Below are 14,813 nucleotides of genomic sequence, written 5' to 3'. Positions count from 1 at the left end.
TCACACCATAAGCTCCTGAAAAACAGAATATTAGCTTAAATATATGACATGCAGTTGTGTGCGTAGGTGCAACAGATTCAGGTAACAGCTTCTAGCACATGTTCAGATCGTGTCTGTTAAAGGTTGGCGTCGTCTTATAGAAACTTACAAGAGAAATTTTGCCAGAAATTTCTAAGAATGAACTCTCACCTAATTTGAGTGGGAGTAATGTAAATAATTTTCTAGTTTCCTTTATATAACATCTATCATCAAATGCAGGTGTTAGCTTTTTGTCTACAGGAAGCTCAAATATAGTCCCCATGGTTACCTATTTAAAGATTTTGTTTAACCACTGTTTGCATACACAACATCTAAAAAGAAAAAAATAACAGCTTCCTGGCATTTGCCTCTGTTTATTATATCATTGTAATATACAACATTTTGTAGGAAGCGTTAACTGTCACTAGTGTTGTGTGAAGAGTTTGCACAGGATACAAGCGAGCAGACAGAATCCTGGAAGTCTCTGGAAAACAAACTTTCCCTGACTTTAACACTCATATTCACACATGCAAAATACACAGTATGTTCTCCCTCTCTCTCTCTCTCTCTCTCTCTCTCTCTCACACACACACACACACACACACACACACACACACACACACACATGCAAAATACACAGTATGTTCTCCTCTCTCTCTCTCTCTCTCTCTCTCTCTCTCTCTCTCTCTCTCTCTCTCTCTCACACACACACACACACACACACACACACACACACACACACACACACACACACACTAGCAAGTCTGAAAATGTATGATGCCTCGGATGCCCACCTACCGCCCAGGCTACATTTCAAAATGAGATGTTCCAGTTGTTTCCTGTCAATATTCACATCAGTTTCCACTTACTGCGATCAGCCAGCATGTCTGACCTGTCGCGCCATCCGAGTGGAATGCTGTTTCTTCTCCCGAGACATCGGCGTCATCTTTCAAAATGAAACGATTACATTTTTTCCAGCGTGGATGATATTGTTTTCACCTCAGGAGTGAGTCTGTGTGTGTGTGTGGTATAACTCTGCAGTGTGACATTACTTTCTGCAGTCCTTCCTTGTCATTTGGTGTCTGATGTACATCTCAGTGTGTACCCATTTAAGGCATGTCCTTGAGATTTTATATTTTCTGTGTGTGGTTTTTAGACAACAAAGTATTAGAGCAGAAAGGGAAAACAAACGTGCTGACAAGCTCATTTGTGCTGGTTTTCAATTAAAACTACAAATAAAAAAACTCTGGTTTGTAGTGTAACCGTAGTGACACCATCGCACAACTAAGCTTTGTAGTCGGTGTGCAAGCAGACGTGTAGCATGTAGCAGAGAGCCTCTAAATATGTCAGTTGCTGAATAGCTGTTGTCTTCTTGTTGTAATTTGTAGTGACGCTGAAATCTTTACACACGACTCAGTGAAATTGTAGATGACACTTCATCAACTCAGATCAGCATACTGTACCACAATAATACTGACTCCTGTGGGTTTGTAAGGGGCCGTGCATCTCAACAGCCCTTGACAATGTTGCCTTTGGTGTTTTCATGTCTAACCTCTGCGGTGAGGAATGAGCACCTGAATAATGTGGTCATGAACCTGTTGATGGAGGAAGAGGGAGGGGTCGGAGGTGGAGGAGGCGCAAGGTTGAGTAGCGCTCGGCCTTTAAAGAAACCATGCATCACTTTATTATCTGACCACAGTGTCAGAGAGAAACATTAACATAAACTGTGACCTTCACCTCAAAAGTAGCTCTCGGTTGTTTACTTCACAGTTTCAGATACTCAGTGCATCTGTACACATGAGTTTTTCAGCTCACTTTCTTAATAGCTGTTTCCCCGCCCCCTCTGTTAACTGTGCACAGCCAATATTTGTCTGGGGTTACAAGATGCCAGCAGGTATGGTTGCTGATTTGGCAGATACAATGGCAAACACTAAGACTGAAGAGGCACAAATGCAAGATAACAAATCTGCAGTGGCTCAAAGATCGCTATGAGAGAGATGCATCAATCAAAGCCAGAATTGATTTGACAGCTTTTTGCTGCTGAAGCAGTGACGTCAACACCTGAAAATTCGTGGTTGTTTGCACTGACCGTATTCCTGTCACAAACTCCAGAAATAAGTTTACCATCGCTTTTCGATATGGGCTGTGAGTCATTAAACAGCTATAACACTACTATTCCTCCTGTGGTTTGTCTGAAGTGTCGGAGAGCTGGAAGTGTTCCCATTACTTTGATTTTACTTTATTTTGACATAAGCGCTGACGCTTATCTATTTGATCACAGCAGTCTGTTACAGGATGAGATTTTAAGGTGACAGTGGACGGTGTCTTTATTTCCAGAGGCTCAAACGTCTCTAATGCGAAACGGAGCACAAAGAGTTCGTGTAACTAAATCTTATCTGATGTCAGTATGCTGTATCTTCTGTGATCTTCAGTGTTTTTTTTGTTTGTTTTTTTCACTGCACAACACACTTAAATTAACACGCAGTGTTCCTGGAGTGGTTACATGAGGCAGGCTCTAAAAGTAAACGCTTTGTGGTTTTTGATATTACTTGAAACTTTGTTTATGAGGAGTTGAAGTGTAGGAAAAAAGGGGAAAAAAGGAAAAGTGAGTCAGTTTCCAGAGATTCCCATGTTAAAATGCATAAATCTAACACATTAAAAAGAATGTCTTCACTAAATAAAACCAGAAAATGGGTTTAGTTTCTAACTCACCCATTTAGGCTTTAGTTAATCCTTAAAGTGAGTCCAGTGGCCACTTTGATTGACTAGCTGTAGCTGATTGCTCTAAACCAGCGTTTCCCAACCTTTTGGAGCCGCGGTACATTTTTCACATTAGAGAAATCACACGGCACACCACCAAACAAAAATATCACAAAAAGCACAGTGATCATTTTTCCCTGTGCACCAGGTGTAGCAGAATTAGCTCGGTTTGTCTCCAGGACACAGGTCAGATTGACTAATTTTTCCTTTTTAAATATTTAGCTATTGCTATTATGCCCTGCATCTTCTTTTGTTTTACTGGCAGTTGGCAACTCACTTAATTAGAGCAGGTAGCTGTACTGCCTTCTAGTGGAAGAGAATGTAATTGTTCTGCCCATTACTCAGCCAATCGCTGAGAGTACCAATCAGGTGGAACCAGATAATCTTCCACGGCACACCTGATCATTTCTCATGGCACACGTATATGTCGCTGCACAGTGGTTGGGAAACACTGCTCTAAGCTAAGCTAATTCAAGTGACTTCTTTAGCTTTTTTGGAGCATTTTAACAGAATTTTCTAGCATCAGTTGATAACTTGGCATTTAGGCACCTTATTTAAGTTTGGAGACTTCTGGCTCCAATGAACCAACATGGTGGTAGCAAAAATGCTAAAGTTAAGGTTTAGAAAAGTAAACAGAAGATGCTTTATAAACAGTTTAGTCTTAGTCAAGTGCACAATTTTATGGGAGTTTTTACTGATTGATTTGGTTTTTAAGATCATTTTTCAAATGAAGGCTTACTTCAGAAGAGCCAATAAATGTCCTGTACGTTTGCTTAATTAATAGCAGGATTATAAAGTTGCTAGCGTGCATGTACCCTTGTTTTATTAACAATGACCAGCTTCACTGTGATAGACACCTAGTTCAGCAGTCAGAAGGTCGGTGATTCTGTCCTTCATTGTTGATGATGAGGCGAACATGGGCAGACCTAGCTGTGATTTTTTTTGTGTGTGTGAATCATTGATTGTAGTGTAAAATGCTTTGTGACTTGAAAAGCACCATATAAAAGCAGTTCATTTACCATTTCAGTTACAGCAGTGTGTTTTTTCTTGTTTTTTTTTTTTTAAGAAATAAGGCACAATAAGGTGGCCAACACTTATCTGGCCACAGATCTTCGTCTCTCTCCACACTCTCTCCAGTCTTGCATGCTGCAATTTTCCTCACTTGTCTGGAACAGTGACGAGGTAACACCTCTTCCTAGATTCGCCACCACTTAGTATGCAGCTCAACCTCACCACTTTTGCAGTTTACTCAGAACACGGTACTCAGTCTGGGCTCTTGCCTTACTGACCTGCTGCATCAGGGGAAAAAGAGTTTTGTACACCTTTATCTCACTGCTGAGGAGTTTCAGGCAGTTTGACCTCAGAATAAGTATACAACCTTTTACTGCGGTGGTGCATTGTTTGTGTGTGTATGGCCGAGAATTGATATTTATTCAAACTGTACTGTTTATTATAACCTACCTTTGGGTTAGGCAGTCATTTAGGTGTGTGCTTGTATTTGTGCTCCTGTTTACTCTAATTAGATTTCTCTTCATTCAAGTTTTTAATATTCCAACAGTGCCTGGGAAAGTTATTATCCTGCACAAATCAATATCGTGTCCAAATGGAGGACAAACACATGCTGAGAGGCAGGAAAAAAAAATCTATAGGCCTAATTAATTTGACACATTTTGCTATTTTACACAGTTTGCTATGAATAAATGAGGTGGCTTGCAGTTTCAACTCTGCATGCTGCACTCAATTTAGTATGATTTTTGCTGATAAAACTCCCCATCATATCAGTTTTTTTTCCAATCTTTGTCAAATTCAAATAGTGTGACTGTGTTTGATTGAGCCTGCCTGGTGCAGTGGAGGTCTGGGAATAAGTGGTACTTGAGCCACTGCTAAATGTACATTATGCCAGAGGGGGGAAAAAATATTCACCATATATTAATTGATCTGAGGCAGTTCGCTGTAGCCCAAAGCTCTCTGATCTTGATGATTATGACACAGACACTTGTGAGCCATGCATTTATACACTGCATGTTTGAATGCAAATGTATGCCTGTGCTGTGACTGTTCCTTCTATGTATACATCTGTTTTAACATGACAGAGTTTTTGGGATCCGCCACCGTGAAGCTTTTTTGCCCCTGCTGCCTTCCACCCATTCACCATGCCACAAGTGTGTTTATTTTTAGCCCGTATTGTTCGAGTGGAAATGAAAGTCCCTGACATTGAATAGCTCAGATGTCCCCGCTAATCTTAATCATACCTCCAGCAGCTGCGGTGCATCATTAATTTGGGCCAATTGGACATCAAGAAGGAGATGCTCTCTTCCTTATTGGTACTTGAACAGTTGAACCCACTGCTTCTATTACAGAGTCACTGCCACAGACTGTATGAGAAAGATGTAGCATTCAGGTAACAAAGGTGAAACCAAGTGCAGCAGGATACTGCAAAAAAGACATCAGTAAACACTCTTCTGATATGAGTTCAAGCCCTAAAGCTAGTGTCATTCGGTATTTAATCAAAAATATTATATAAATAGTGGTCCCATTTAGGCCAAAACTGACAATAAACAAGGGTCTACTTTAGGTTGAGGCCATTTTGCAATTGGCCAAGTATATATGAGCATACAGTGTCCCTGATTTCTCAGTCTGAACCACCTTTTGCTTGTTGTGAAGCAGCCAAGATGCTAAATTTTAGCTTCTAAAGGTGTCAAAAAAAACTATGGCTGACTTTTTTGACTGTGTCCATTTTTTATTTACACTTAATGGTCACAGTTTTGTCACCAGCAGCAGTGAGAGGTGACTGGCTTATATACTGTATTTGAGAAATAATGATTAATATGCTGCAGTCGCTGCTGGTTGTTTCTGAAAGGAATCAAATCTGAGCAGGAGAACACGGGTACACAGAGAAAGCATTCAACTCGATGTGTTCGGTCTCCTGCCTTTGATTTCCTTTGTTTGACAAGTGGCTCTCGTTCAATGTCATCAGATTGAAATTAAAAAAGGGTAAAACTAACAGTGATTATACAATCATTGCAAAAGCTCAAGCCATGGATTTCTTTACATACTGCAACATTTTTCACACTGTAGAAGTTTATATAAATTTATATTATAAAAGTTTATGTAATTCATTTTAAAGGATTTTGTCTTGTTTTAGGATTTGATTAGGAATCTAAGCAAATATGTAATCCAAGAAAAAGAGGCCTTTAGAACTCGATCTCACATTTCTTATAATTACACAACTAATGACAGGACTCTGTGGCTTTACAACACAAAAGCTGGCTTCCTGTTAAAAGGGAGTTTGTTCTTCCCACTGTCGCCAAGTGTTTGCTTATGGGCGGCGGGGCTAGTTCTTGGGGTTTTCTTGCTATTATTTCACTGTCTTTACCTTACAATACAAAATGCCTTGAGGCAACTGATGTGATTTGGCACAATATAAATAAAATTGCATTGAATTGGAAAAACAATTCTTTAATTTTATTCCCATGTATACAGGTATTCCTGAATTAATCAGTTAGTCACAGAAAAAAAACACACTAATTAGAAATGAGAAGTCTGTTCTTGTCACCCTCTGTCTAAAAGCAATGACCTCATGTTTCAAAAATTGCTCCAAATTTTAAATAATGAATCTGTTGTAAACTGCAAATGAGCCATCCAAGAGAGAATCTTGGCAGATGTAGTAATAGTAACTAAAGGGAAACAAACAGTCAATTAGAGAAGCAAAATGGAAATGTATCTGTTAGCTGGTTTTCAAAGGGGAGAGGTTCTGTGGCAGAAGGGAAATGATGCATTTATTCCACCAGACGCAGCATCAGTGGTGTGTTTGAATAATAAACTTGGTAACAAACTTCAGCAGATGTTCGTTTAAATTCCACGTGTCTTTCTTCTCCTTCCTGCTGTTCTCTCTTATCTAGAGACACACCCCAAGCCAACGATGGCGGAGCCAAGACGCCACGGTCGAAAACTTCGTCACGTTTTCCCAGACTGGGCCGCAGGAACACCCAGGAAGCCAGACCTGAACCTCAGAGTGGTGACCTTTAACCCGAGGGCCTTCGAACTCAGATCTGGGGACGATGTTGCAGTGCCTCTGGACTGTGAACCACAGGCTCAAATGTGTGAAAGGACATTTGGAGCATCTGAAGGACACTAAAGGCGTTACAGATAAAACGCCTGGGTCACCTAAATCTTCACTGCAGGCAATTCCAGGAGAATATGAAAAGATTTCTTTGTGTTGCCTGGCTAAGTAAGGGATGAATTGCTCCCCTGAAACTGCCTATTGATGGACCCAATCAAACAGTGTCTTTTACCTCACTGAGAGACTGAAAGACTCTCTGCCAAGACTCTTTGTAAGACTCTATAAGCTGCACCTGGACTAGCTTGGAATCCTCTCTATTTTCTCAAACACACTGGGATGATGGGGACATGTTGTTTTTCTTAAGTTTTGTAGTGAAAGTATTTCATGGTCACAGTGCCTACAGTATTTGTAGCTGCATTCCTGCTCTGGGTTGGTAGGGAACGGGTTTGCATGTGAAGGAGGTCAAAGGGGGGGATTAAAGTCTTTGGTTGGAAATGATTTTTTTTTTCTCCTTATGTCTCAGCATTTTAGTGCCATTACATTTTTGGACAACACTGATTCACCATCAGTGGCGTGGACCACCAGGCAACGGGCATTCCTTCTTCCTGCTTCTGATATATTATATGACTTTTATAGAAAATCTGTGATATGTGTAACATAACTTAATGTTACCATGGGTGCAGTAATTATCAAAAGAAGTTAGAATTTCAATTTAATAATCACGGTAAAGGATTTGGTTTAAACACCACTGGTAAACTAAAATATCTAAGAGACTGTGAAAATGAGTGTCTGGGGAGTCAGTTTCGCTTAAAAAGGAAAAAAAAGAAGTCTTTCCTTTTTCCTTTCCTTCATAGTTTTTGAATAGCCCCTTGGTAAAATGAATAAATGGCTGTAAATGAGTGTAAATTCGTATGTCCTCTCAAAAATGAATGATCACATAACCAGTGATCTTAGTTTGATGCACGGTTATAAGGTTTGGGATAACCAGGATTGTGACTTAGAATTAAAGCAGCCACATTTTATGAGTAAATGCAGGCAATTTATTCCAAAAGATTCTTAAACCTTCCCTGCAAACATAATATGGACATAAATATTGGCCCACACCTCTTTATTTTCAAATTCAGGGGTTTTCAGTCCCATTGCCACAGGTCTATAAAATCAAGAACCTAGCAGTGTGCTCCACCTTTGCAAATTTTACAAACGCAACCAACTGTGAGAGGTATCATTTCGAAGAGCAAGCATTAGGAGTACAGCAACTCGAGCCAGAAAGTTGCAGACTGTGTAGTAAGAAAGCAGTGTTGCCGAGTGCTGAGGCACACAGTGCATAAAAGTGAGTCAATATCTGCAGGTGTTAACATCAGCTTAGAAACTGTGCACCAGGAGCTTCATGGCATCGGTTCCCATGATCGAGCAGCTCCTATAGATGTAATGAGATGGCCCAGTACATTTGTCCTTGTGTAATATCAATTCGTGTCGTACATATTTTAAGATTAGAAAACGGTAAAATAATAAAATACCACTAAAATTTACCAAATAAGTCTTTTACCGAAAAAGTTGACTTTTCTGTAAAATGCTAATAAACAGAACGCGATCATCTGCAAATGATTTCATGATATTGAACATAGTACACAGGAAGCACTGGGGCACATCTTTACACATTTCTCCAAGACAATGCATTTGTCACAACAGCACGGCTGTTAATCTGGCCAGCCTGCAGTGCAGACCTATTACTAAACTAAAACAAAAGATATGACAAAGGAGGCTCTAAACTGTGAAACATTAGAAATCTTATTTTTTTAAAAGTAAGATTAATAAAATATTTCACTTTTAGAACTACAGCAGCTGGTCTCCTCAGTTCTAAAATGATGCAAGTTAGTGGAAAACATTGTGTCTTTGGGACAAGAGACTGGCATCATATTTAAAACGGACATGTTTTCAAAAATATCTAGAAAAATGACCAGTTATAACATTGGATATGTTGTCCTTGCATCCATTTTCAAATAAATATGGGTCTTTAAATTATTTGCATATCATTGCACTCTGTTTTTAATTATATTTTAAACTAGTTTGTTTTTGGGAGGGGGGAACAAGATTGTGAAATGGCTGTGTTTTGGAGGTTTACCCTCCTATTCATTACATAAATATGGGTGATTATCAAAGGTCGACTGACTGAACTGCAATTCAATATTTAATGATTGTTTTGCTAATGTGTCTTAGCAAGATTTTCATGCGGCGTTATGTTGCAAATGAATGTTTTAAAAATGACTAAACACTTGAAGAAAAGCTGCTTGTTAGAGTGCAAGAAAAGTGCTGCCAAGCATCAAGTGTGGTGTAAAGCAGGAGCTCATGCATATGCATAGATTACGCAAGAGTAGTCGGACTACGTTCAAATGAGTGATTGTGTTAGAAGGGCTTTGGGAAACTTGTATCAAAGGGGGCGGCTCGCAAAAGTGGTAAACACTCCTGACTATTGTTGATGGGAGGTTAACAGAACAAGCCTTGTGTGTTTTTAATTAAGTTGATATTCTAAAACACACAAAAAACGACCCTCACTAGTATCGAGCCGCTGGTAAACACTCCAGTCATGGCAGGAAACTGTCACACGACTTTCATCAATATCTATATAGGTTTCCTATATCATTCCTTTTATATGACAGTGATACAATAAAACACTGCAGGTGCAGAACTGCCTTATAGAAAATAAGCCCACAGATCATGATTGTGTGTAATCTGTACTGCTAGCAAACATGTCGTGTGTTCATTGTAGTAATAAAAAAGCAGCTGTTTCACTCATCAGTTTTACAGTGAAGGTGGGAATCATTTAACTTTTCAGCACAAATATTCATACGATATATGTGGTAGTGTCCTGTACAGCAACTGTATGCAGCATCAATCAGAAAGCCACCATCACTGAGCTTTAGACTGGATGGTGCCCACATTAATCAAACAGCTCACACAGCTGCAGTTGAAGTTTAGGGTGCATTTAGCTGTTAGTGGCTAATATAACCTAAAAGACAGAAACAAGGAGCTAATTTATCAGATTTGTGCAGCTCCCGCTAATAACAAAAAGCTTTTGTGATTTAAGACTTAAGAAACCCTTAAAGCAGCTGATTGATACGCTTTGGGGTTTTTATAGCACTATGAAGCATCCATATACACGCTGTTTCTATTTTGACCAAGGCTCCCAATCTCCTGTTGATGTAAACAATGCAGTATATTTAAAACGTTAAAAAAAAAATAGCTTTGCAATTATTTTATTTTGGAGAAAAAGCACTCAATACTCCACAGGGCTTATTTTAAACCTGAAACTCTGCTGCCCATCACACACTTCTTTACGTATTTCAGGTAGTCTTAAAATGCACAGTGGTGGAGCTTCCCTTCTTTTTGGGTAGAGTTTTCAGTACATCAGTATTCTTTCAAATGAGTCCATCTCCTTCCCCCGTAATTGCTTGCTGCACCTTGAGGCTGGTAACAAGAGTGATGACAAGCAAACAAAGTGAAATTGGCTTATTGAGTTGCAGCCAAACTGTTCTCTTTGTAGTATGCCTCGTTTGTTCTTATGTACTTTTCTGTCCTTGCCTTTTGTCAGCGGCCTGGCCTTATCCATCACTGTCACAGCAAAGAGGGACTGAACAATAAAGAGTATCGCATCTACGCTACCAGCACTTCTGTGTCACTTACTGTCATTGTTAACATTGTTGCTCGCGTTCACGGATGAAAGCAAATCAGCCACTACATTTGTTGCATAATAAGCTCAGAATGCGAAGTCATGTCAGAGTGCATTTATGCACGCGTGCAGATGGTGTGTGCGTGCAATTTAAATACAGATTAGGTGTGTAGTAAAGCGTAGATGTGTTTATATGGCGAGATGAACTCATCAGTCCTCCCATCACATTCTCTCTGTGAACCGTATGCATACATGGATAGATGCTGTGGATTTGATTTTCGCTGCATCTGTTTTCCTCTTGGTTTAATGAATACTTAACCTTCACTGCCTCACTAAGCATTCTCTGAGCTTTTGGGAAACACAGTTCCCCGTTTCTGGGTTTGCTGTGCTCGGTTGGAATAGAGGGAAAATTTAAAAGAAGAACAGCAAGGGTGTACAAAATGCTTGTCGCCCATTGACCGGAAAATTGGTTACAAGCCCGTTTAGGATGTGGATGGCTGCTTTTGGCAATCTTAAACATTACACTCATTTGGCTGCATATAAGCCAAGAACACCGAGCGTTGAGCACGAGACGTTCTCTAACATTTCTATTGTTTTAATGGAAATTGCCGGACTTGGCTTTGGCTTTTATGAGATTAAAAAACCTAAGTTGTGCAAACCTGAACATATGGGATGTTCCTGTGTTTTACAAATACACTGTATTACCAAATGTATTCACTTTCACGGCTACATGTGAAAATCAAGCACCTAGGCTTGCAAACACCTTTAACAAAGAATGGATCGCTCTTAGAAGCTCAATGAATTCCAGCATGGTACCAGGATGCCATTCGAGTCATGCCATACCAAGACATTTTGGACAATTTAATGCTCCAAACTTTGTGGGAACAGTTTGGGGATGGCCCTTTTCTGTTCAAACATGACTGCACACCGTGCACAAAGCAAGGTCCATAAAGACACGGATGAGCAAGTCCGGTGCAGGAGAACTTGACTGGCCTGCACAGTCTTCACCTTAACCAGACTGAACCCCTTTGGGATGTTAGAATCAGGCAGAAAAAAGAAGCTAGAAAGTATGTGGTACTAAAAGGAAACAGCTGGAGAAAAATTGTGCAACTAATTAGTTCAACTGTCAATTGGTCAGTTATATGGTTGGGTATAAAAAGAGCATCTTAGACACGCAGATTGTCTCAGAATTACAGATGTGCAGAGCTTCACCAATCTGCAAACAATGGTTTTTAACATTACGTTCTCTCAGACTTTGAATATCTCATCATCTATAGTACACGAAATAATCAAAAGAGTCAGAGAATCCAAAGCAAGGCTGAAAATCAACAAAAGCCTGCATCTCTGATGAGATGCATCATTATCTATGGAATTAGCAGTCTGCACATCTTGAAAGGTACAATCAGTGCTGGAAGGTATGTACATGTTTTAGGATGACACATGTTCCCATCCAGATGACATCTTTTTCAGTGTATCAGTGCGGCTTCATAGTCAAAGAGTCCAAACTGGCCTGCAGTGCAGACCTTTTACTGGTTGAAAACATCTGTTACATCATGAAATGAGAGAATGGCACAACATTGTTCTCCCAAAAGTCTGTTACCAGACATTTACAGACCGTAAAAGAGGAGCTGCTACGTGGCCCTAGCCAATGTCTTTGTTGTCATCTAATTCAAAATTAATCCATATTTATTTGCAAATTTTGCATTTTTCCTGTTTTTTTTTTTTTTTTAATTTCATAAAGAAATGTACAATCTTTCACCTTTTCATCCCCCGTCCACTTTTTCTTTGCCTCTCCAGCCTTTCCTTGAAGACACAGAGATCCTCGTGGGATCATTTTACAGGACAGCATGTAATTACCCAGCTATTACATTTGTGAGAAGAATCAAGGAGACAGAGACCCTGCTTTGAACAAGATCACTGTATAAGCAGAACTCTCTCTACAAGACACACGTGGCATCAGATCGCATGTTACTTATAACGACATGGAACAGCCTCACCTCTACCCCACTCTACTCTTCACCATAGTTATTTTGCATTTTACTTAGCATCCCTCTCCACTGTATTTATTTATCCCTTCCTGTGCTTCTTAGGATTGCAGAGAATTTTCTATTATGCCAAAACCAAACCCTTTGATCTGTATCAATTAGCACGAGTTAATAAGTGGCAATTATTACTGTTTTCAGTTCCCTGCAGCCTGTGATTCAGCTTGGCTGTTTGTGTTTCTCAGTGTTTGTAGGTTTTGATTATTTGTCAGAAAGCACGACCTGCATCTGAGCGTGAGCATTTTTTTGTGTGTGTGTTCACAGTCTTGCTGTTCTTCAGCTGGCAGAAGCTAAATTAAATGTTCACTGTATCCCTGCAGGTGGGCCATGCCCCTCCTCTGCACCGCCAATGAACAGCACCTTCTCAAATTTTGCTCTCTCATTCTCTTCTTTCTCTCTGAGTCTTTTCTTCTCCTCTCTGCTCCCTCTCTCACCTTTGTCTTTTTATTTTCTTACCTTTTATCTTAATACCTTTTTCTGCCTCGTTGTTTCCTTCATTGTTGATTTTCTTCAGGTTCATCCTGCCCTCCTTCAGCCCCTCACCCTCTCTCAGATGATGTTCATTTCTAACAGTGCTCTCCAATCCCCACCTCATCTTCACTCTCTCCATGTCTTCTTCCATTCTTCCATTTTCCACCTATAGGCAGCTGATTTTATCCTGCTCTTCTCTAGCCTCTCAAACCCTAAGACTACCTTTATCCTTCTCACACTGCTTCCCATCCCTTCCTGTCTCTCCAAGCCCTCCACCACTCCAATCTCATCCTTTCTCTCTCTATTGCCATACCTTGTTCCCTCAGAGACTGAGCCTGCTTGGCACATTGTATTTACTCAGCCAGTCACTCGCCGCCTCTATTTATTACCTACTCGGCGATGAGGCAGGAGAGACAGAGTGAACCAGCCCTTCGGAGGATTTTCCTCTCAACTCTCCCTGCTGCCGTCTGTCGCTGAATCTTCAAATAGTGTCTTGGAAAATTGATTGTTTCAGGCTTTTCTTCCCCCCCTCCTTTCATCTTTTTCAATTTATTCTGCATTGAGTGCAGACTCCTGCCTGTTACATCAAAGTTCACATAACCTGTAGTTATAAGGAGGGAGCAGGGGGTTCGATCACTTAAGGCTCTGATCAGAGGATACATTTCTGTTGTATCTTATCTAAATGAAATCCCAAGTTAAGCTGTAATGGATTATGTTAATTAATATGCTATCAGTTCTGGGAACATGGGAAATAAACTGTGTGCTTTATCCCTAAGCTGTTTATAAACGTCTCCGGTATGAAGGGAACATGCAGCAGCGTTAATTACATAACTGATGTGCAGATTCTCATCATGTTGGGGCCAGATAAGAAAAAAGAATCAAATATGTATGCGACATGGTATGTTAATTTCATGGTAATGCTTAAAGTACACAAGCAGCATGGATTGTCTTACAATTTCTCATTTATTTTCACAGCTTCAGGTTGGGATTCAGCTCCTACTGCAGAAAACCAACAGCTCTCACGAGGCCCTCCTTTGTTTTTGTCTTCATTTGAGTTTTCCTTTAACTGCAACCTGCCTCCTCCTCACAATGCAATCAGGTCCTGAACTGTGCTTTACCTGCCTCTCAAAGCTATCGCAGGCTTTCCACAATAGTCCATGGCGCTCTTTTAATCAGCCCAGAAGCTTGATCAGAACACTGCAGCAGGGGAGGAAGTGGGAGGTGAGAGGGACCTGCGTTGCGCTAACGATGCAGCTGCTAGCGCTGGCAAGGACTTCTGAAGGTGTCTGAGAACTTGTTCCAACTCAGAGGTGGAAATAATGCTGATTTCTCTAAATAGACGGCAATGTTAAGCAATGGAGGACATTTTAATGTCTCGGACTACTTCATAGTTTTGTTATGCGACTGGTGTGAAGCCCTGGAGGGCAAAAATGCTGTTACACTGCTGTACCCACCACCAAACACACACTGCATTGTATCACATAGAGTACATGGCGAGTATGGTGGGAAATGGAAGCTGCAATAATACAAGCCTGACTAATTATCTCAGGTTAGCACGCACTCAGCTTTAACATCACTCAGGGTCCCAGGTTCTTTGCTACAGTACTAGCTTGGTGCTGGCATTTTGTCTCTGCAGACGCTTTGAAAGAGAATGTATGGTGGCCCTGAGAGGCCAAACGGACTTACCGTAAGGAAACACCAGCAATAAGGAAAACGCTGCAAAAGCACACCGAACACAACGGAAATAGAAATGACACGGTGGACTCATATTGCCTGTATATTAAACAGAAAA

The 14,813-nt window shown here is 40.4% G+C and overlaps 1 protein-coding gene across 1 annotated transcript in view; it reads left to right on the top strand.

The window, feature by feature from the left end:
* snx29 (sorting nexin 29) overlaps positions 1-10,500 on the top strand; it is a 148,465-nt gene extending 137,965 nt beyond the window's left edge. The window contains exon 21 of the mRNA XM_084938170.1: positions 6,681-10,500. Coding sequence (XP_084794296.1) covers positions 6,681-6,807 — 127 coding nt within the window. The 3' untranslated portion in view covers positions 6,808-10,500. The remainder of the gene's footprint in view (positions 1-6,680) is intronic.
* Positions 10,501-14,813: the final 4,313 nt, after the last annotated feature.

Source organism: Perissodus microlepis, chromosome 8 (assembly GCF_051167445.1).
Source record: "Perissodus microlepis isolate ML-2025 ecotype Zambia chromosome 8, ASM5116744v1, whole genome shotgun sequence".
In the NCBI taxonomy this organism is placed as follows: Eukaryota; Metazoa; Chordata; class Actinopteri; order Cichliformes; family Cichlidae; genus Perissodus; species Perissodus microlepis.
The sequence above is the reverse complement of the archived record's forward strand: the minus strand, read 5'-3'. Positions and strand labels throughout refer to the sequence as shown.